General features: G+C 43.5%; 2 protein-coding genes across 3 annotated transcripts; both read right to left on the reverse strand.

Annotated features, from left to right (window-relative positions):
• Nucleotides 1-1832: 1832 nt before the first annotated feature.
• On the reverse strand, nucleotides 1833-9877 carry LOC139468115 (methyltransferase-like protein 27). Of its 2 annotated transcripts, none has more exons than XM_071249869.1 (6): nucleotides 9793-9877; nucleotides 6987-7133; nucleotides 6458-6586; nucleotides 3906-4041; nucleotides 3253-3351; nucleotides 1833-3132 (listed from the first exon to the last, which is right to left on the reverse strand). In XM_071249869.1, the coding sequence occupies exons 2-6, from the start codon at nucleotides 7116-7118 to the stop codon at nucleotides 2963-2965; spliced, it is 666 nt and encodes a 221-aa protein (XP_071105970.1). In that variant the 5' UTR covers nucleotides 7119-7133; nucleotides 9793-9877; the 3' UTR covers nucleotides 1833-2962. The 2 variants fall into 2 exon arrangements, with proteins under 2 accessions (XP_071105970.1, XP_071105959.1); XM_071249858.1 differs by having other exon boundaries at nucleotides 9745-9877.
• Nucleotides 9878-17194: 7317 nt separating this feature from the next.
• LOC139468122 (methyltransferase-like protein 27) lies at nucleotides 17195-22043 on the reverse strand. The gene is made up of 5 exons (XM_071249882.1): nucleotides 21912-22043; nucleotides 21383-21511; nucleotides 18823-18958; nucleotides 18196-18294; nucleotides 17195-17503 (listed from the first exon to the last, which is right to left on the reverse strand). Exons 1-5 carry the CDS (start codon nucleotides 22041-22043, stop codon nucleotides 17334-17336), a joined length of 666 nt encoding a protein of 221 aa, XP_071105983.1. The 3' UTR covers nucleotides 17195-17333.
• Nucleotides 22044-23856: the final 1813 nt, after the last annotated feature.

The raw sequence follows: 23856 nt of genomic DNA on the forward strand, positions 1-23856 counted from the left end.
CTTGTTTATCTGTCAAAGTGTATGGAAGTGTTCAGTGTTAATGTTTGCTTGTAACTGCACTAATCTTAATCACGACCTTCAAAAACATTACGCCACGTCTACAAATACTACAATACATATTGAACACAAACCAAGTTGTTGTTTTTCTGACGATCCGCGTTTCATTCGTCACCTGCCAACAAGCACGAACAATAGTTAGCAGGAAGAAAATCGATAATGTGCATCACGTGACATACACGTATACGCAGCTGCTGGGATGCAAGACTAAGGCCGCTAGGTATGGAAATGTAGTACTATAAGTTCATTCATTCATGAGTTGGTCACGTTTTCAAACTGTACCAAACAGAACCTGTCACTTGATTTGTAAGCACTGAAATAACACATATATATCAGCTAATCAGTTGTTAATCTGTGTAGGGGAATACACTGGCATTTGAGTCGGAGCAAAAAAGCAATAATTGCCTTGATACATTCAATTTCTTAAAGTCAGGAAGGAAAAACAATAATTACGTATATTTTATGTGACATTCTCAATTGTTCTAATGTACATCTACTTTCTACAAAAAATACATTCTTCAAACAATATTTTTTCAAGCTTTAATCAATATATTGATGAACAATTGAACATTGAAACAGAGTGATCTCCCCTTATCGAGTACTCGAGTCCTTGATAACGGACTCGAGTCCCAGTAAAACCGAATCCGGCCCCGAGTACTCGAGTACTCATGAAGCCCTAGTCAGTAGTAAATTAGATCGACACATGCAAGTAAGTAAGTCTTACTTAAACAGGGTTCTTTTCACCCTCATTTTAATAGAGCGAAGGAAAAGGCTTAACAGTAGTATGGGTCATGATTATTAAATACAATAGACTTTCCTCTTTGTGTAGGTCGACAGAACGTGATAGACATGCAGATGACAAGATATCCCCTTGTTTCCTCCTGGTGTAGGACTACAGAACGTGATAGACATGCAGATGACCAGATAACCCCTTGTTTCCTCCTGGTGTAGGACTACAGAACGTGATAGACATGCAGATGACCAGATATCCCCTTGTTTCCTCCTGGTGTAGGACTACAGAACGTGATAGACATGCAAATGACCGGCAAGTCCCTTGTTTCCTCCTGGTGTAGGTCGACAGAACGTGATAGACATGCAAATGACCGGCAAGTCCCTTGTTTCCTCCTGGTGAAGGACTACAGAACGTGATAGACATACAGATGACCGGTCACCCCCTTGTTTCCCCCTGGTGTAGGACTACAGAACGTGATAGACATGCAGATGACCGGTAATCCCCTTGTTTCCTCCTGGTGTAGGACTACAGAACGTGATAGACATGCAGATGACCGGTAATCTCCTTGTTTCCTCCAGGTGTAGGTCGACAGAACGTGATAGACATGCAGATGACCGGTAATCCCCTTGTTTCCTCCTGGTGTAGGACTACAGAACGTGATAGACATGCAGATGACCGGTAATCCCCTTGTTTCCTCTTGGTGTAGGACTACAGAACGCGATAGACATGCAGATGACCGGTAATCCCCTTGTTTCCTCCTGGTGTAGGACTACAGAACTTGATAGACATGCAGATGACCGGTAATCTCCTTGTTTCCTCTTGGTGTAGGACTACAGAACGTGATAGACATGCAGATGACCGGTAATCTCCTTGTTTCCTCCTGGTGTAGGTCGACAGAACGTGATAGACATGCAGATTAGCAGATATCCCCTTGTTTCCTCTTGGTGTAGGACTACAGAACGTGATAGACATGCAGATGACAAGATATCCCCTTGTTTCCTCCTGGTGTAGGACTACAGAACGTGATAGACATGCAGATGACCAGATAACCCCTTGTTTCCTCCTGGTGTAGGACTACAGAACGTGATAGACATGCAGATGACCAGATATCCCCTTGTTTCCTCCTGGTGTAGGACTACAGAACGTGATAGACATGCAAATGACCGGCAAGTCCCTTGTTTCCTCCTGGTGTAGGTCGACAGAACGTGATAGACATGCAAATGACCGGCAAGTCCCTTGTTTCCTCCTGGTGAAGGACTACAGAACGTGATAGACATACAGATGACCGGTCACCCCCTTGTTTCCCCCTGGTGTAGGACTACAGAACGTGATAGACATGCAGATGACCGGTAATCCCCTTGTTTCCTCCTGGTGTAGGACTACAGAACGTGATAGACATGCAGATGACCGGTAATCTCCTTGTTTCCTCCAGGTGTAGGTCGACAGAACGTGATAGACATGCAGATGACCGGTAATCCCCTTGTTTCCTCCTGGTGTAGGACTACAGAACGTGATAGACATGCAGATGACCGGTAATCCCCTTGTTTCCTCTTGGTGTAGGACTACAGAACGCGATAGACATGCAGATGACCGGTAATCCCCTTGTTTCCTCCTGGTGTAGGACTACAGAACTTGATAGACATGCAGATGACCGGTAATCTCCTTGTTTCCTCTTGGTGTAGGACTACAGAACGTGATAGACATGCAGATGACCGGTAATCTCCTTGTTTCCTCCTGGTGTAGGTCGACAGAACGTGATAGACATGCAGATTAGCAGATATCCCCTTGTTTCCTCTTGGTGTAGGACTACAGAACGTGATAGACATGCAGATGACCGGTAATCCCCTTGTTTCCTCTTGGTGTAGGACTACAGAACGTGATAGACATGCAGATGACCGGTAATCTCCTTGTTTCCTCCAGGTGTAGGACTACAGAACGTGATAGACATGCAGATGACCGGTAATCTCCTTGTTTCCTCCAGGTGTAGGACTACAGAACGTGATAGACATGCAGATGACCTGTAATCCCCTTGTTTCCTCCCGGTGTAGGGCTACAGAACGTGATAGACATGCAGATGACCGGTAATCCCCTTGTTTCCTCCAGGTGTAGGGCTACAGAACGTGCTAGACATGCAGATGACCGGTAATCCCCTTGTTTCCTCCTGGTGTAGGACTACAGAACTTTATAGACACGCAGATGACCGGTAATCCCCTTCGTGATCTCGGGCATAACTTGTTTGTCCTCCAGTTTCCACAGACCACGGTTCTCTAGGCTGGAGAGATTCGCACGGAGGACATCCCTCTCGAAGATGTAGTCGAAGTGATTCATCAAGATATGGCCACCTAGAAGGCAGTAAAGATTGTTTGTTTGTTGTTTAACGCCGCACTCAGCAATATTCCAGCTTTATAAATAATCGAGTCTGGACCAGACGACAAGCATAGTCCATAACAATTTGTTCTCACCTGATTTCGTGACACGCACCAGTTCCTCGAATGCCTTGATGGGCAGTGTACTGAATATTTCGGAGCTGAGACCCACCACTGTTACTATAGTGTATGTTTCTGCAATAAACAAAGACACATGCAGGTAATATCTGGTTATGGAAGGGCATGGGGGCCTTCGTTCTAGTGGCAATTAAATCACAAAATGGTTGTCTGTTTTGAAACAACCATGTCATGCCACGGACAAATGTATGGCCAAGTCTCGATATTTGGGTGTTTGTTTGTTGTTCTGTATCAAACACATACTAAGCAAGAACCAGGTGACAAATTGTTCTCAAAACTTACATAAATGTGATTTGAAACATGTCTTAATTTTCAGACACTGGCGATATTGTGTTTGATATTTAAACAATGGGAAAGATGTTATATTTATCATGTTAGCAAATATTCTATCACAAACGTCAAAGGCAAATTCATCGGTAGTCTCCTTATATCAGGTATATCTGCGTTATTCCTTTCTCGAGCGGTCACGTCTACATCAACTGACACTACCTTCACAATGAGACATCTACTCTATCCCATATCTCTGTTAACCTCGGCTGTCCGTGCTATCAGTATATATTGTCAACTTCTTGTCTTAAAACCGTGTCTAATGCAACCGTTCCTACTCTCACCATCAGAAATATCCAGGGTGTTGTCAGCAAGAATGTCACATATGTATCGCTCATACAAGTTGTTTTTCCTAGCCTGTTCAAGCATCCCGACAGACGGTTCCAGACCATCAATGTGCAGGAATCCGTGTTTCCGCATCTGGGACATAAACGAATTCTACAATTTTATCTTGCCAGTATGCCACAATTCAGGTTCAATCAGCACATAAAATGACAAGGACTAAGATTGGGGAGAAACTGTTTTCTTCTTCTTTCTCATATGCCGATATGGTCCGACTTTTCATAAACTGACGGGGGGCGGTCGGGTAGCCTAGTGGTTAAAGCGTTCCCTCGTCACGCCTAGGACCCGGGTTCGATTCCCTTCATGGGTACAATGTGTGAAGCCCATTTGTGGTGTTCCCCGCCGTGATATTGCTGGAATAATGCTAAAAGCGGCGTAAAAACATACTCACTCACACACTCACTCATATACTGACGGCCAAGCCATAGTTGTGAATCACTCTTGTATAAAAACCACAACATGTAGATGCATGAAGTAAAAAGATTGAAAAGATCATAATCTCAACCAAATCAGGGAAATCACAGTCATAAAATATCCGATACTGACATGACAGTTGCCCGAATTGAGGTGGGGTAGCAAAAACAAGCCTTCAACTTACTGGACAAAAAGCACTCGCATTCAAAATCGCTCAAGTTCAATAACACATCACATTAATAGCGTGTATGACCACCCCCAGCTACAAGACAAGCAAAAACTCTCGGGCGCACAGAAAAAGTCAGTCGTCTGATGACGTCACATCGGATACGTCGCCATTATTTTTGGAGTGCCTTGATCAGTTCTTGTCAGTTGACTGGAGGATGTGGTCGCAGTCGAACACGACGATCCATGACATCCCAGATGTGTTCTATTGGTGACATGTCTTGTTGGCTGCAACGAAGTTCTGTACGATTCGGGTTGTATGGAGTCTGGCGTTGCCGTGCTGATAAAGGACACCAAGTAGCAGATGTTGTAGAAATGGTAGGACGAAGAAATCTGACGAAGAATGTCATCCGTGTAACGCTGAGTTGTAAAATCTCCGTTAACGATGACCAGTGGTGTTCTCTCCTGCCCCCAAATCCCTCCCATCAGCAGAGAACAGACAGAACCGGCTTTCATCAGGGAAGACGACGTCTCTACTAACGACGTACAGTCTGGGCCCACATCAATCTCTGACGACGATGTTGCGCTGTCAATAACGGTCCTCTGTAAGGTCTGTAAGCCCCAGAGCCCTAGAGTCGCCTGGCCACTGTCTGTCGACTAACCATATCCACTTAGGCATTCGTCGCTGATGACACCAATGTCAGGGATCGATTCCGGAGATACAAAGTATGCAAGTACCGGTCTTCATTGGGCGTAGTTACCCAGGGTCTGTCTGTTCTTGGCCGTCTGATGTCTGCCCGTTCTGTCTGTAACGTTGCATCAGGTTAGTTACGACAATACGAGAACAACCAAAAGTTCTATCAATGTGGGCATGGGTGGCTCCCATCTGTATCGTACCCAGGGCCCGCTCGCGTTGTCCGGGTGGCAGTCGTGGTATTTTTGTGGTGGTATTTTATAAGTGTGAGTGTCTGACATGACGTCCGTATCATTTATATACCCTTATTGCACGTATAGTTTCAGCCGCCCAGGCGGCATATGTTTTTTACTTTTTTGCAATTCCTAAAAAAATGCACCGTGTCTTAGACGTGTATCACTTTCTGTAGGAGGAAAACCCGAGGGGTGCAGGTCTCAGACGTTTACCGCTTCGATGATACCCATGAACACGGGTATGGAGCTAGAAAAACCTAGAAACATAATCGCGGCGAATCGGGATTCGAACCCACAATCATAGGTTTCTGGCGTTCCCAAGGGACGCAACTCTGCACAGCGAATCGCCACCCGTGCCCCCAAGAGAATCGTTAGACTCAAATAGCTCACCTACGTACTACTCGAATTGTTACTGTAGAGCAGCGATGTCTTGCAATGGTAACCGTAAATACGCAAAACAAACATGCCGGATGGCCGACAAGTATGTTGTGGATGTCAAATTAAATTGTTTGGTTCATCATGTCACATAAACCAAGGGGCCTGTTATGAGACTGTGACCAAACAAATTCCCTTCATCAACCGAGAACCGCCTCCGTGGTCTAGTGATAGAGCGTCTGCCCGGAGAAGGGGGGTTCGGGGTTCGATCCCCGGCCGCGTTATACCAAAAGATGTTAAAGGATGGTACTTGTTGTTACCCTGTCTGGCGCTCGGGATAAAGGGGCTAAAACAAGGACTGGTCGTCTCGGAGTAAGTATACTGTGTCTGAGTGGGGTATTCATGTTAAACTGCAGCATGGTATCTCAGTGAGCTAGCACTATAAATCGGCATCAGTCCGGACTAGTACAAGCAGCCACACACCCACACACACGTGCATACACGTCGCTATATAAGTGCAATAATCTTGGAAGCGACGTTGAACCCCATTTAACCTGCATCAACAGAGGTCTTTACATTCATGTAACTCCTTCCACAACAGGTCGCATTTTACCTCGTGAGAGACCAATCCAGTTCCTGCAGCTACATCCAAGATCTTGACAGTCTGTCGGTTGCGGGTATACAGAGCCGCTAGACTCTCTCCCATCCATTTCGGCAAGTTGTTGCCAATTATATCCTGCATCTGAACAAATATATGAGTCAACAAAACATAATGTGATCACAGTGAAAAACAAATATACCAGCATGTTTGATATGGGAAAATAGAAAGATACATTTGAAGTCTCGTATATAGCTCTCTGTGCCTTGACAAACCGTTTTTAAGGATATCATGCACAATGGAGTGGTGATCCATAAATATGTGTTGTCTTTGTTACGGAACATTCCGCTGTACCTTAGACGGCCTCCTGTACCATATAAGTGCTTCCTTGAGCAATTGACAAGCCCTGGTTATATTGTGTACACCCTACACATTGCAGTTCGTACTTGTACCCAACACTTACTCCGTTCGTGCCTGGTGTTCTGCGATGTTTTCAATTAACTTACAGAACTAGTATTTGAATATTATTGTATGTCAACTGTACCTTGTCGTATTTCTCAGCTATGGTGTCAAACCTCTTGACAATAGCAGCATTATCAAGACCCTTCTCTACCAGGTATTGAAAGCATCTTCTTCCCTCAGCCTCTTCCCCTTCAGTAAAGCGCGTATTCTCCATCCCAGATATCTGCGCCTGGTAATATACCCACATTTACAAAGACGAACACCATGTACGTTATCAGAACGCTGGTTGGTCAGATCAGGTGTAATATGTTGTTGTCATATGTATTTTAGTAACCTTATATTCTACATCATCAGGCATTATCATCTCATTAATTTGTATTCATGATCACAGCTTTTTATATATACTGCAATGTCATTATCATGTAGTTACCATCCGTTCTGAAGCATCATTAGATAATCCTTGCCATCTGTTGCGTGCCGTGAGAGGCGACAAACTTGGATCAAGTGTTCAGGTTTGGTGAAATTGTTGATTTCTTGTCATAGAACCCCGCCTGGCCCAGACTCGATTATTCACAGGCCATCGTCATACAGCTAGAATATTGATGGAGAATTGCAGACTGCCGCGTTAATCGACCTTCACACATTCCTTCACTTAGCTACCAAAGTTGTCATTTGCGGTGTTATGATGTCACTTCCGGACAAGACCAAAGCATGACCAACAATCCGTGACAGTTGGTTAAGGTGACGTGCCATCAGCCAAGTCACAGAATCTGACCATTCGATCCCCATGTTTAAGGATGACGTCTTTCTTGATTGTTTTGTTGGTTAACGCCACAGTCATCAATGTTCCATCTCATATAACGGTACCTATCAACGATCGGTATATGTGTCACAAAGTATTTCAGGTACCTGTCCCACAACAATCTGTATATGTGTCACAGCATTGTGGGTAACTGTCTCACAACAATCGGTATATGTGTCACAGTATTGTGGATACCTGTCTCACAACAATCGGTATGTGTGTCACAACGTTCTGCATACCTGTCTCACAACACTCGGTGTATGTGTCACAGTATTGTGGATACCTGTCTCACAACAATCGGTATGTGTGTCACAACGTTCTGCATAACTGTCTCACAACACTCGGTATATGTGTAACACAGTATTGTGGGTACCTGTCTCACAACACTCGGTATATGTGTCACACAGTGTTGTGGGTACCTGTCTCACTACAATCGGTATATGTGTCACACTGTATTGTGGGTACCTGTCTCACAAAACTCAGTATATGTGTCACACTGTATTGCGGGTACCTATCTCACAACAATCGGTATATGTCACACAGTGTTGTGGGTACCTATCTCAAAACAATCGGTATATGTGTCACACAGCATTGTGGGTACCCGTCTCACAACAATCGGTATATGTGTCACACAGTGTTGTAGGTACCTATCTCACAACAATCGGTATATGTCACACAGTATTGTGGGTATCAATCTCACAACACTCGGTATATGTGTCACACAGTGTTGTAGGTACCTATCTCACAACACTCGGTATATGTCACACAGTATTGTGGGTATCTATCTCACAACACTCGGTATATGTGTCACACAGTGTTGTGGGTACCTATCTCAAAACAGTCGGTAAATATGTCACACAGCATTGTGGTTACCTGTTTCAAAACAGTCGGTATATGTGTCACACAGCATTGTGGGTACCTGTCTCCCAACAATCGGTATATGTGTCACACAGTATTGTGGGTACCTGTCTCCCAACAATTGGTATATATGTCACACAGTGTTGTGGGTACCTATCTCAAAACAATCGGTAAATGTGTCACACAGCATTATGGGTACCTGTCTCAAAACAGTCGGTATATGTGTCACACAGTATTGAGGGTCCCTGTCTCACAACAATTGGTATATGTGTCACACAGCATTGTGGGTACCTATCTCAAAACAGTCGGTATATGTGTCACACAGTATTGAGGGTCCCTGTCTCACAACAATTGGTATATGTGTCACACAGTGTTGTAGGTACCTATCTCAAAACAATCGGTATATGTGTCACACAGCATTGTGGGTACCTGTCTCACAACAATCGGTATATGTGTCACACAGCATTGTGGGTACCTGTCTCACAACAATCGGTATATGTGTCACACTGTATTGCGGGTACCTGTCTCAAAGTAATCGGTATATGTGTCACACAGCATTGCGGGTACCTGTCTCGCAACACTCGGTATATGTGTCACACATCATTGTGGGTACCTATCTCACTACAATCGGTATATGTGTTACAACGTTCTGCATACCTATCTCACAACAATCGATATATGTATAACACAACATTGTGCATACCTATGATGAGATATGGGTGATATATATACACACCCTGATAAATAATATGAACGCAAGGCTTACATTTGAATGAGTGTGCCAGTGAAATAACACTTGAAATAACACAGGGCAAAAATGCCCTATAAGCAGTTAGAATAACCTCATTTACTACCGAATTCGAAAGGGGGCAGTGGGGTAGCTTCGTGCTTAAAGCGTTCACTCGTCACGCCGATGACCCGGGTACGATTCCCCACATAGGTACAATGTGTGATGTCCATATCTGGTGTCCCCCGCTGTGATATTGCTGGAATATTGCTAAAAGCGGCGTAAAACCACACTCACTCACTACTACCGAAAGAAATTGAATCATTCACTGACAATACTGATATGGAACCATGGTGTTTGGGCGACTTGTTTTCTACCTGGCAGTGAAATCCCTGATCATAAAACCCTCAACGAACGTTGGGTACCTGGTCGTGGCCCCTACCCGACTCCTACCTGGCTGTGAAATCCCTGATCATGAACACCCCAACGAACGCTGGGTACCTTGTATTTGGTCCTGTTTTTGAATGAAAGGTAGCCTCAACTGTCTGCGTTCATACCAGACAGTGTGAAGTGTTGTGCGGCCAGAATGAACTGAAGGGAAGATTATAGGGTTAATTGTTTAACCAGCAAACGGCTCCGGGACGGTCCACACCAGTGTGTAGGCGGAAGGCATGCACAGGTTGTTTTTTCAGTATTACCTGGGTTACCTGGGTTATCACGATCTTTAATAAACAGTCTCTTCATGCAACAGTAAAGAAATCTATCATTTCAAAGCAATTTAAAGAAGCTCCGCAGGCTTGCAATATACTCCCTTGTGAATCACTAGACTAGAACAACCCCTAAACTGAATGTATCACCCGGTGACGTACTGCGTAGGAAGTGAAGCGTGGTAAACAGCATTTGAATAGCAATGCCGTCCTAGTGCGAGAAATTTGTAAACGTAGCACAACTTGCCTATACGTGTGCTGACCTGAATACTGCACTAGGTCGCTTGTTCGTTATTATTTTTATATTTACATTATTTTCTTATATGACATCACTTTGGTTGAAACAGTGCTAGAAGCTAGAATACAGTTCCCGATGGACTTATACACATATGATATTCAGTGGTAGTAGGCAGACCTATATTGTAATATATCACGATGATAACAAATGAACGAGTCATCGAATCGTCATAGCGACTGATTTGGGACAACCACTTTTGCTATTGCATGAAGAACGATTCACACGATTTACAAGGGGTAGTAATCTTGCAAGTGTGTGCGTGAATTTTCAGGGGTTAATATGTTCGGTTATCTGAATTTAGAAAACATTTTGTTTCATTAAAACTGTTATTCTAATTTTCAGTGAAAATCATGTGTTTTTTTTACTTCATTTTCAAATTTTGTGAGTAGGTAAAACAAAAATTCCATTGAGTTATGACAATAAAACCACCATAACTGTGTATCAAAAACTACCTGAACCATTGTGCTATCCTATATAGAAAACAAAATGAAAATATATTACATGGGGGCTGAGATATTGTATACAATGTTACCCCATTCCCCCCAATTGTGACGAAGATTGCTTATTGAGATATGGTGGTAGATTATGTTAATGTAATGGATGAATGGGATAATTGCAACAATGCTTAAAAACACCAAAATTGTAAAATCATAAAGAAAAATGATGTTTCTCTATAACTTTGAATGGAATTTAAAGATGGCCGCCATGTCGACCTGTTTCCAAAGTCAAGATCTAACATATTTCTTCAACATGGTCATGTATGGTCACATGAAAGCTTTTTACATTGTCTGAGTGGAAAAAACACTAAAAACATACTTGTAGTATTATCCCTGAGTCAGGGGCTGTGAAATGATATCACCTATTGTCTGTTTCTGTCTAGCGGCATGACATAGCGTAATTGCATCCAAGCGAACATCCCATGTTCTTGGCGTAGCTAAACCTGGATGGGGAGCATCTGTGTGTTGTGCATTTACAGGTGAGCAATTCTAATTCTATTTTTTCATGTGGAAGGCATCAGTTTCGTTTGATGGTTGCATCAAATCTGGTTGTGCAATTAATATGTTCCAGGTCGACTTCGTGTCATGACCATTTATCTAGCTTGTTATGACACAACCTGTGACCGCATGGAATGTTAGTCGAGCTGCTGCAATATCTGCAATGAAAGATTGGTGTAACTAAGCCTCATATTACCCCATCAGCACATAAAGCACGTATGTTAGGTTTCACAGACAACTTCGAGTTACCCAGGTTTCACAGGACTTTGTTTAGAATATGTCACTACAACTTGGGCATTCCAGGTTAGAAGTAGTCCCCAGCACCTTATGCTGGTCGTAGGAGGGAGGGGGCACTTTATGGATCGGGTGGTCAGGCTCGGTTATTTGGTTGATGGCTTGCTCATAATATCAATCACAAGATTGTTTGGTATTGACTTGATCGAATTTTGGGGTGCCGCTGTCATATAACTAGACTATGAGTGTGGCTATAAACAAGGACACACACACACACACACACACACACACACACACACACACACACACACACACACACACACACACACACACACACACACACACACACACACACACACACACACACACAACGTTTAACCTCATTACCTCAAAAGTCCCAAAGAGCGTCTTTCGAGGATATTACCAAATGTTACGTATCAGTGACCAAAATTATGTGCGAAACAATTCCCTGCTATACCATATGTTCACGTGTGATATCATGTGAAGAACTGACTTGCCTTTGCATGTGTGGCAATGGGGCAGGATATGCTGAACGTTTCGCGAACACCTGGTATCATCACAATTTGACAGTGATTCGTGAATACATAACTTAGTCGGACTCGTGCAATGCGCAAGATTTCGTATGGTTATGGAAAGGGTTTGTGAGTTTATATCTAACTATTCGCAATAAAAAGACAAAAGAAATACAGCACAGGCTCAATAATAGGTAACGTGACTCAATGTAATTCATAGAGGATTCATAAAGTTGTATGTACTATATGCAGTTTAGTTCATTGTTTCTTTGTTTGTTTTACCGAGTCTGACACTTGTGTCGTGTGTATGCATGCTTAACGGTGTGAAACAGAAACTCTACACCCATGAGGGGGACAGGTCGGCGTGTCTGTGTCACAGTTTATGTATGTACTTCTCAGTACAGTGAACCCATTATCAGCTTGGTGCTGTTGCTGTTATTGCTATTAGCGGCCTGGAACCTTAGTATTCTCATTTATGTGTCAGTTTGTTTGTTTGTTTGTTTGTTTGTTGTTTAACGCCGCACTCAGCAATATTCCACCTATATGACGGCGGTCTGTAAATAATCGAGTCTGGATCAGACAATCCAGCGAATGAGGGCATGAGCATCAGTCTACGCAATTTGGATACGATGACAGTAGTTCAGAGCAGTGATCTGGTAACAAAGTCAGCAGGAGTTATCTCCCCCACCGTACGTGCCGCCATCTTGGATTGGCGAAGAGGGTCATACGTGCGCATCCTAGATGGTGTCACGTCCGTTTCTGGGAAGGCGTGTGCATGCCTTCAAGATGGCGACACGTCCGGTTCCGGGGAGGCGTGCACCTCCAAGAGGACGCCACATCCGGTTCCGGGAGGAATAAGACAGAAGAAGCGCTCATAAAATGATTAAATTAAAAAAGGAACAGAAGCGAACGTAAAATCCTCTACTTTCATTTAAAAAGAAGAAGAAGCGCAAGTGGTTGTGGTGGTGGAGGGAGGAAGGAGGATGAGGATGAAATGATGAAAGCGTTCTGTCGGGAGAGTGGGGTGGCCCTGAAAAGGGCCGTTGGAAACAAACTGGAAACAAGCTGGACGAGGCTTGTCTCTGTTTTACATTTCTTTTCCTTGATGTCGATACTAGATAATAATGCGACCTTTCCTTGATCTCGATACTAGATAATAATACGGTCCACTCCAACAGTCGGGCATGCCAATTGCGCGTTGTATAGTTCGTTGTAATGCTGTCATAGCCTCAGACTTGTTCTTAAACCAATGTGGACTTAAGATCGTCTCCGATTCATCAGGTGGGTAGACCACTATTGTCCACGAATAGACTTTCCTCATCCACGGACATTGTTGACTGTTGGTCTGGCACTTCATACAGGTGTATCGAGACGACATGGTTGATCTCTCATTCAGTGCTAGGACTGTGACGGTGTGCGTGGCTTCTCTCTTATTTTTTATAGGAGAGGCACTGAAACCCTGCTTCCTGACTGGTCGAAAACATAGCGCGCTGAATGGTCCGTTCCGGCGCCTGGTCTGAGCCTCGGTTTTTCCAAACCGGACAGACCCTTGTGATGGATGTACAGTCTGTCTTACAGGGATGTACAGTCAGTCTTACATGGTTGTATAGTCAATATTACATGGGTATACAGTCACTCTTAAGGGGTGTGCAGTCATTCTTAAGAGTTGAGCAATCAGTCTTAAGGGGTGTTCAGTCACTCTAAAGGGTTGCATACTCAATATTACATGGGTGTACAGTCAGTCTTAAGGGTTGTACAGTCAGTCTTACAGGGATGTACAGTCAGTCTTACATGGGTGTACAGTCAGTCTTAAGGGTTGTACAGTCAGTCTTACATGGTTGTATAGTCAATATTACATAGGTGTACAGTCAGTCTTAAGGGTTGTACAGTCAGTCTTCCATGGTTGTATAGTCAATATTACATGGTGTAAGTCAGTCTTAAGAATTGTACAGTCAGTCTTACAGGGGTGTACAGTCAGTCTTACAGTGTAGTACAGTCAATGTTACATGGGTGTACAATCAGTCTTAAGTGATGTACAGTCAGTGTTACGGGGTTGCACAGTCAGTCTTAATGGTTGTACAATCAGTGTTACAGAGTTGTACAGTCAGCCTTAGGGGGTGTACAGTCAGTCTTACAGGGATGTACAGTCAGTCTTTAGGTGTGTACAGACAGTCTTAAGGGATGTGTACAGTCACTCTAAATGGTTGTACAGTCAGTCTTACAGGGGTGTACAGTCAGTGATACATGGGTGTACAGTCAGTGATACATGGGTGTACAGTCAGTGATACATTGGTGTACAGTCAGTGTTACAGGGATGTACAGTCAGTGATACATGGGTGTACAGATACATGGGTGTACAGTCTGTGTTACAGGGGTGTACAGTCAGCCTTACAGGGATGTAAGTCAGTCTTACAGGAGTGTACAGTCAATGTTACAGGGGTGTACAGTCAGCCTTATAGGGATGTACAGTCAGTCTTACAGGGGTGTACAGTCAGTGATACATGGGTGTACAGTCTGTGTTACAGGGGTGTACAGTCAGCCTTACAGGGATGTACAGTCAGTCTTACAGGGATGAACAGTCAGTCTTACAGGGATGTACAGTCAGTCTTACAGGGGTGTACAGTCAGTGATACATAGGTGTACAGTCTGTGTTACAGGGGTGTACAGTCAGCCTTAAGTTGTGTACAGTCAGTCTTACAGGGATGTACAGTCAGTCTTTAGGTGTGTACAGTCACTCTAAAGGGTTGCATAGTCAATATTACATAGGTGTACAGTCTGTCTTACAAGGGTGTACAGTCTGTCTTACAGGGATGTACAGTCAGTCTTACATGGTTGTATAGTCAATATTACATGGGTATACAGTCACTCTTAAGGGGTGTGCAGTCACTCTTAAGAGATGAGCAGTCACTCTTAAGGGGTGTACAGTCACTCTAAAGGGTTGCATAGTCAATATTACATAGGTGTAAAGTCAGTCTTAAGGGTTGTACAGTCAGTCTTACAAGCATGTACAAGCATGTACAAGTCAGTCTTACAGAGTAATACAGTCAATATTACACGGGTGTATAGTCAGTCTTACAGGGTTGTACAGACAGTCTTAAGGGTATACTGTCACTCTTAAGGGGTGTACAATTATTCTAAAGGGTTGCATAGTCAATATTACATAGGTGTACAGTCAGTCTTAAGGGTGGTAGAGTCAGTCTCCCATGGTTGCATAGTCAATATTATATAGGTGTACAGTCAGTCTTAAGGGTTTTACAGTCAGTCTTACAGGGGTGTACAATCAGTTTTAAGTGATGTACAGTCAGTCTTACGTGGTTGTATAGTCAGTCTTACAGGGTTGTACAGTCAGTCTTAAGGGTGTACAGTCAGTCTTACGGGGTTGTACAGTCAATATTACATGGGTGTACAATCAGTCTTAAGGGGTGTACAGTCAGTCTTAAGAGGTGTACAGTCAGTCTTATATAGGTGTACAGTCAGCCTTACAGGGATGTGACACGGGGCTATCATTTCAGAGTTCGAGCCTGCTTTGATGCCTCTGCTGACCCGCGAGAATATTTGGGTCAATGAAGTGAAATAAATAAAGAAGTTGACATCCATAAATTCTCTTCTGTGTTTATCAAGGTAAATAGATTGGGGAGGATAAAACATCAATACGAGGAGTCCTATGTGTAAAGTTAGGAATTATGTGTTGGTTTTAACAGAACATGATATAATATTGCTCTTAATTGCGTTAAATTCAAGGTCCTCTCTGAACAACACGTAAACAATTAAACGGAAAGGATGACAACAATATCAAAATGTACATGACAGGTGTGTTTACATGTCAATTATCTCCAAATGAAAAGGCTATCTCCAACAGCCAACAAATAAGCGTGGACTGCTGAAGATCAGACCCGGAAAGTATGTGGGTCTCTCGCTAAGTGGCAACGAGAGGACGAGAGGTGTATACATATACATATACAAAAGACTTACAGTTAGAAGACAAATAAAGTGAGGTTTGAATGGCTTGATTAACATTTCGGGGACTCCCAGTGTTTTTGCCGGTTTGGTGGCTCACATGAAACCACTTAAATATTATGCCGAATAAAATATATTCGTGATACCAGAGGTGACAAAAGCTATGGATAACAACTTCTTTATTTACTGTAAAGGCGACGTTTCGGTATAGGTCCTTCTACCATTGGACCGTCAAGACTGGTCGGGCGAGGCTCTTGATGGTGTTGATTGCCATGTCACAAGGTCGACGACGGATACATCATTTGCTAGGCATTAGTTAGAAGTTGGCGGATGACAAAGTAGATACAATTTATGGATAACAACTTCTTTTTTTACTGTAAAAGCGACGTTTCGATATAGATACTTATACCGTTATCAAGTAAGGATGCTTCTAAGTAATGCCAACTTAGCCAAGCTATACGTAACTTCTATGTAATGCCTTTCAAAGAATTTACTCGTGATATATTCGGCGAACACTTGCGTTTAAACATTTGTATGATTTTCTTTCATACATTTTATGACTTCGAAATTTTTCTGAACTGCAGCTTTTTCTGCGGATCATGACGTACTACGTATTGACCAATTTGATAGCTTTGTCTTACATTGGTCTAAACCCATCAAGTTTTGCTTTTATCTTGGATTCAATCAGGTACTGTGTCAGCCTGGTTTTCTGATCTTATGAATATAGAGGTCTGTGTTGAACACATTCACCTTGATTGGTTCACGTTGTTATACGTTAGTCAGTGTCATGTGGACCATTTTATCAAATAACTGTTTGTCGACTATGTGAATATGATTATTTTTAATGTAGAATGAGCTATGAGAATGGCGATATTGGTTATAACACACACACGCGCGCACGCACGCACGCACGCACGCACACATGCACGCACATGCACCCACCCACACATGCACCCATCCACACATGCACACACTCGGAGGTAGTCAGTAGTAAACTAGATCGACGCATGCAAGTAAGTAAGTCTTACTTAAACAGGGATCTTTTCACCATCATTTTAATAGAGCGAAAGAAAAGGCTGAACAGTAGTATGGGTCATGATTATTAAATACAATAGACTTTCCTCTTGGTGTAGGACTACAGAACGTGATAGTCATTCAGATGACCAGTCATCCCCTTGTTTCCTCTTGGTGTAGGACTACAGAACGTGATAGACACGCAGATGACCGGTCAACCCCCTGTTTCCCCCTGGTGTAGGACTACAGAACGTGATAGACATGCAGATGACCGGTCATCCCCTTGTTTCCTCTTGGTGTAGGACTACAGAACTTTATAGACACGCAGATGACCGGTAATCCCCTTCTTGATCTCGGGCATAATTTGCTTGTCCTCCAGTTTCCATAGCCCACGGTTCTCTAGGCTGGAGAGATTCGCACGGAGGACATCCCTCTCGAAGATGTAGTCGAAGTGATTCATCAAGATATGGCCACCTAGAAGGCAGTAAAGATTGTTTAATAATAAGCTCTATAAATAATCGAGTCTGGACCAGACGACAAGTTTCATAGCATATCAGGACACATCGAACGGTCGTCCGCTTTGCATTTGGCTAACACGATGTTTAAGCCCCATTTAATGTAAAACAGTTAATGTTCAAATAATGATTAGCATGACATAAATGCAGAATTCAACATCAACCTACCGTCATATAAGAAAGGTTGCAATTAGTTTCAGTTTCATAGCATGTCTGGACACATCGAACGGTTGTATGCTTTGCATTTGGCTTACACGATGGAATCAATGTGATGTTGGTTAGTTGGTTGGTTGGTTGGTTTCTTGTTTAACGCCGCACTCAGCAATATTCCACCTATATGACGGCGGCTTGTAAATAATCGAGTCTGGTCCAGACAATCCAGTGATTAATATCACGAGCATCGATCCACGCAATTGGGATCGAATACGTGCATCAACTAAGTCAGCCACCCGATCCCGTTAGTCGACAAGCATAGTCGCCTTTTACGGCAAGCATGGGTTGCTGAAGACCTATTCTAACCCGGATCTTGACGGGTCAGAAGGCAGCATTGATGAAGAACAGTAGATCGATGACTTACATGAATCCTTCAGTATGTCTTAATATATGTTGTTTTTACGCTCTTCATTAAAATCCATAACAATTTGTTCTCACCTGATTTCGTGACACGCACCAGTTCCTCGAATGCCTTGATGGACAGTTTACTGAATATTTCGGAGCTGAGACCCACCACTGTTACTATAGTGTATGTTTCTGCAATAAACAAAGACACATGCAGGTAATATCTGGTAATGGAAGGGCATGGGGGCCTTCGTTCTAGTGGCAATTAAATCACAAAATGGTTGTCTGTTTTGAAACAACCATGTCATGCCACGGACAAATGTATGGCCAAGTCTCGATATTTGGGTGTTTGTTTGTTGTTCTGTATCAAACACATACTAAGCAAGAACCAGGTGACAAATTGTTCTCAAAACTTACATAAATGTGATTTGAAACATGTCTTAATTTTCAGACACTGGCGATATTGTGTTTGATATTTAAACAATGGGAAAGATGTTATATTTATCATGTTAACAAATATTCTATCACAAACGTCAAAGGCAAATTCATCGGTAGTCTCCTTATATCAGGTATATCTGCATTATTCCTTTCTCGGGCGGTCACGTCTACATCAACTGACACTACCTTCACAATGAGACATCTACTCTATCCCATATCTCTGTATATGTTGTCTACTTCTTGTCTTAAAACCGTGTCTAATGCAACCGTTCCTACTCTCACCATCAGAAATATCCAGGGTGTTGTCAGCAAGAATGTCACATATGTATCGCTCATACAAGTTGTTTTTCCTAGCCTGTTCAAGCATCCCGACAGACGGTTCCAGACCATCAATGTGCAGGAATCCGTGTTTCCGCATCTGGGACATAAACGAATTCTACAATTTGATCTTGCCAGTATGCCACATTTCAGGTTCAATCAGCACATAAAATGACAAGGACTAAGATTGGGGAGAAATTGTTTTCTTCTTCTTTCTCATATGCCGATATGGTCCGACTTTTCATAAACTGACGGGGGGGGGGGGGGGGGGGGGGGGTTGGGGCGATCGGGTAGCCTAGTGGTTTAAGCGTTCGCTCGTCACGCCTAGGACCCGGGTTCGATTCCCTTCATGGGTACAATGTGTGAAGCCCATTTGTGGTGTTCCCCGCCGTGATATTGCTGGAATAATGCTAAAAGCGGCGTAAAAACATTCTCACTCACACACTCACTCATATACTGACGGCCAAACCATAGTTGTGAATCACTCTTGTATAAAAACCACAACATGTAGATGCATGAAGTAAAAAGATTGAAAAGATCATAATCTCAACCAAATCAGGGAAATGACAGTCATAAAACATCCGATACTGACATGACAGTTGCCCGAATTGAGGTGGGGTAGCAAAAACAAGCCTTCAACTTACTGGACAAAAAGCAGTCACATCAAAATCCCTCAAGTTCAATAACACATCACATTAATAGCGTGTATGACCACCCCCAGCTACAAGACAGGCAAAAACTCTCGGGCGCACAGAAAAAGTCAGTCGTCTGATGACGTCACATGGGATACGTCGCCATTATTTTTGGAGTGCCTGGATCAGTTCTTGTCAGTTGACTGGAGGATGTGGTCGCAGTCGAACACGACGATCCATGACATCCCAGATGTGTTCTATTGGTGACATGTCTTATTAGCTGCAACGAAGTTCTGTACGATTCGGGTTGTATGGAGTATGGAGTGCTGATAAAGGACACCAAGTAGCAGATGTTGTAGAGATGGTAGGACGAAGAAATCTGACGAAGAATGTCATCCGTGTAACGCTGAGTTGTAAAATCTCCGTTAACGATGACCAGTGGTGTTCTCTCCTGCCCCCAAATCCCTCCCATCAGCTGTGAACAGACAGAACCGGCTTTCATCAGGGAAGACGACGTCTCTACTAACGACGTACAGTCTGGGCCCACATCAATCTCTGACGACGATGTTGCGCTGTCAATAACGGTCCTCTGTAAAGTCTGTAAGCCCGTGAGCCCTAGTGTCGCCTGACCATTGTCTGTCGACCAACCATATCCACTTAGGCATTCGTCGCTGATGACGCCAATGTCAGGGATCGATTCCGGAGATACAAAGTATGCAAGTACCGGTCTTCATTGGGCGTAGTTACCCAGGGTCTGTCTGTTCTTGGCCGTCTGATGTCTGCCCGGTCTGTCTGTAACGTTGCATCAGGTTTGTTACGACAACACGAGAACAACCAAAAGTTCTATCAATGTGGGCATGGGTGTCTCCCATCTGTATCGTACCCAGGGCCCGCTCGCGTTGTACGGGTGGCAGTCATGGTATTTTTGTGGTGGTATTTTATGTGTGAGTGTCTGACATGACGTCCGTATCATTTATGTACCCTTATTGCAGGTATAGTTTCAGCCGCCCAGGCGGCATATGTTTTTCACTTTTTTTCAATTCCTAAAAAAAAGCACCGTGTCTTAGACGTGTATCACTTTCTGTAGGAGGAAAACCCGAGGGGTGCAGGTCTCAGACGTTTACCGCTTCGTTGATACCCATAAGCACGGGTATGGAGCTAGAAAAACCTATAAACATAATCGCGGCGAACCGGGATTCGAACCCACAATCATAGGTTTCTGGCGTGCCCAAGGGACGCAACTCTGCACAGCCAACCGTGCCCCCAAGAGAATCGTGAGACTCAAATAGCTCACCTACGTACTACTCGAATTATTACTGTAGATCAGCGATGCCTTGCAATGGTAACCGTAAATACGCAAAACAAACATGCCGGATGGCAGACAAGTATGTTGTAGGTGTCAAATTAAATTGTTTGGTTCGTCATGTCACATAAACCAAGGGGCCTGTTATGAGACTGTGACCAAACAAATTCCCTTCATCAACCGAACACAGCCTCCGTGGTCTAGTGATAGAGCGTCCGCCCGGAGAAGGGGGGTTCGGGGTTCGATCCCCGGCCGCGTCATACCAAAAGATGTTAAAGGATTGTACTTGTTGTTACCCTGTCTGGCACTCGGCATAAAGGGGCTAAAACAAGGACTGGTCGTCTCGGAGTAAGTATACTGTGTCTGAGTTGGGTATTCATGTTAAACTGCAGCATGGTATCTCAGTGAGCTAGCACTATAAATCGGCATCAGTCCGGACTAGTACAAGCAGCCACACAAACACACACACGTGCATGCACGTCGCTATATAAGTGCTATAATCTTGGAAGTGACGTTGAACCCCATTTAACCTGCATCAACAGAGGTCTTTACATTCATGTAACACCTTCCACAACAGGTCGCATTTTACCTGGTGAGAGGCCAATCCAGTTCCTGCAGCTACATCCAAGATCTTGACAGTCTGTCGGTTGCGAGTATACAGAGCCGCTAGACTCTCTCCCATCCATTTCGGCAAGTTGTTGCCAATTATATCCTGCATCTGAACAAATACATGAGTCAACAAAACATAATGTGATCACAATGAAAAACATATATACCAGCATGTTTGATATGGGAAAATAGAAAGATACATTTGAAGTCTCGTATATAGCACTCTGTGCCTTGACAAACCGTTTTTAAGGATATCATGCACAATGGAGTGGTGATCCACAAATATGTGTTGTCTTTGTTACGGAACATTCCGCTGTACCTTATACGGCCTCCTGTACCATATAAGTGCTTCCTTGAGCAATTGACAAGCCCTGGTTATATTGTGTACACCCTACACATTGCAGTTCGTACTTGTACCAAACACTTACTCCGTTCGTGCCTGGTGTTCTGCGATGTTCTCAATGAACTTACAGAACTAGTATTTGAATATTATTGTATGTCAACTGTACCTTGTCGTATTTCTCAGCTATGGTGTCAAACCTCTTGACAATAGCAGCATTATCAAGACCCTTCTCTACCAGGTATTGAAAGCATCTTCTTCCCTCAGCCTCTTCCCCTTCAGTAAAACGTGTATTGTCCATCCCAGATATCTGCGCCTGGCAAAATACCCACATTTACAAAGACGAACACCATGTACGTTATCAGAACGCTGGTTGGTCAGATCAGGTGTAACATGTTGTTGTCATATGTATTTTAGTAACCTTATATTCTACATCATCAGGCATTATCATCTCATTAATTTGTATTCATGATCACAGCTTTTTATATATGGTGCAATGTCATTATCATGTAGTTACCATCCGTTCTGAATCATCATTAGATAATCCTTGCCATCTGTTGCGTGCCGTGAGAGGCGACAAACTTGGATCAAGTGTTCAGGTTTGGTGAAATTGTTGATTTCTTGTCATAGAACCCCGCCTGGCCCAGACTCGATTATTCACAGGCCATCGCCATACAGCTAGAATATTGATGGAGAATTGCAGACTGCCGCGTTAATCGACCTTCACACATTCCTTCACTTAGCTACCAAAGTTGTCATTTGCGGTGTTATGATGTCACTTCCGGACAAGACCAAAGCATGACCAACAATCCGTGACAGTTGGTTAAGGTGACGTGCCATCAGCCAAGTCACAGAATCTGACCATTCGATCCCCATGTTTAAGGATGACGTCTTTCTTGATTGTTTTGTTAGTTAACGCCACAGTCATCAATGTTCCATCTCATATAACGGTACCTATCAACGATCGGTATATGTGTCACACAGTATTTCAGGTACCTGTCCCACAACAATCTGTATATGTGTCACAGCATTGTGGATACCTGTCTCACAACAATCGGTATGTGTCACACAGCATTGTGGGTACCTGTCTCACAACAATCGGTATATGTGTCACAGTATTGTGGATACCTGTCTCACAACAATCGGTATGTGTGTCACAACGTTCTGCATACCTGTCTCACAACACTCGGTATATGTGTAACACAGTATTGTGGGTACCTGTCTCACAACACTCGGTATATGTGTCACACAGTGTTGTGGGTACCTGTCTCAAAGCAATCGGTATATGTGTCACACAGTGTTGTGGGTACCTGTCTCACTACAATCGGTATATGTGTCACACTGTATTGCGGGTACCTGTCTCAAAGTAATCGGTATATGTGTCACACTGTATTGCGGGTACCTGTCTCGCAACACTCGGTATATGTGTCACACATCATTGTGGGTACCTATCTCACTACAATCGGTATATGTGTTACAACGTTCTGCATACCTATCTCACAACAATCGATATATGTATAACACAACATTGTGCATACCTATGATGAGATATGGGTGATATATATACACACCCTGATAAATAATATGAACGCAAGGCTTACATTTGAATGAGTGTGCCAGTGAAATAACACTTGAAATAACACAGGGCAAAAATGCCCTATAAGCAGTTACAATACCCTCATTTACTACCGAATTCGAAAGGGGGCAGTGGGGTAGCCTCATGCTTAAAGCGTTCACTCGTCACGCCGATGACCCGGGTACGATTCCCCACATGGGTACAATGTGTGATGTCCATATCTGGTGTCCCCCGCCGTGATATTGCTGGAATATTGCGAAAAGCGGCGTAAAACCACACTCACTCACTACTACCGAAAGAAATTGAATCATTCACTGACAATACTGATATGGAACCATGGTGTTTGGGCGACTTGTTTTCTACCTGGCAGTGAAATCCCTGATCATAAAACCCTCAACGAACGTTGGGTACCTGGTCGTGGCCCCTACCCGACTCCTACCTGGCTGTGAAATCCCTGATCATGAACACCCCAACGAACGCTGGGTACCTTGTATTTGGTCCTGTTTTTGAATGAAAGGTAGCCTCAACTGTCTGCGTT

Source organism: Haliotis cracherodii, unplaced genomic scaffold (assembly GCF_022045235.1).
Source record: "Haliotis cracherodii isolate W230 unplaced genomic scaffold, xgHalCrac1.p SCAF_1, whole genome shotgun sequence".
Classification (NCBI taxonomy): domain Eukaryota; kingdom Metazoa; phylum Mollusca; class Gastropoda; order Lepetellida; family Haliotidae; genus Haliotis; species Haliotis cracherodii.

Excerpts from the sequence above, each read along its gene's own strand:
- LOC139468115 (XM_071249869.1), bottom strand. The coding sequence starts at position 7,118 with ATGGAGAATACGCGCTTTACTGAAGGGGAAGAGGCTGAGGGAAGAAGA. Across the intron at positions 6,587-6,986 it reads TAGCTGAGAAATACGACAAG|ATGCAGGATATAATTGGCAA; the intron begins GTACAGTTGACA and ends ATATTTGTTCAG. Across the intron at positions 3,133-3,252 it reads GGTGCGTGTCACGAAATCAG|GTGGCCATATCTTGATGAAT; the intron begins GTGAGAACAAAT and ends ACTGCCTTCTAG.
- LOC139468122 (XM_071249882.1), bottom strand. The coding sequence starts at position 22,043 with ATGGACAATACACGTTTTACTGAAGGGGAAGAGGCTGAGGGAAGAAGA. Across the intron at positions 21,512-21,911 it reads TAGCTGAGAAATACGACAAG|ATGCAGGATATAATTGGCAA; the intron begins GTACAGTTGACA and ends GTATTTGTTCAG. Across the intron at positions 18,959-21,382 it reads CTGGATTGGCCTCTCACCAG|ATGCGGAAACACGGATTCCT; the intron begins GTAAAATGCGAC and ends TTTATGTCCCAG.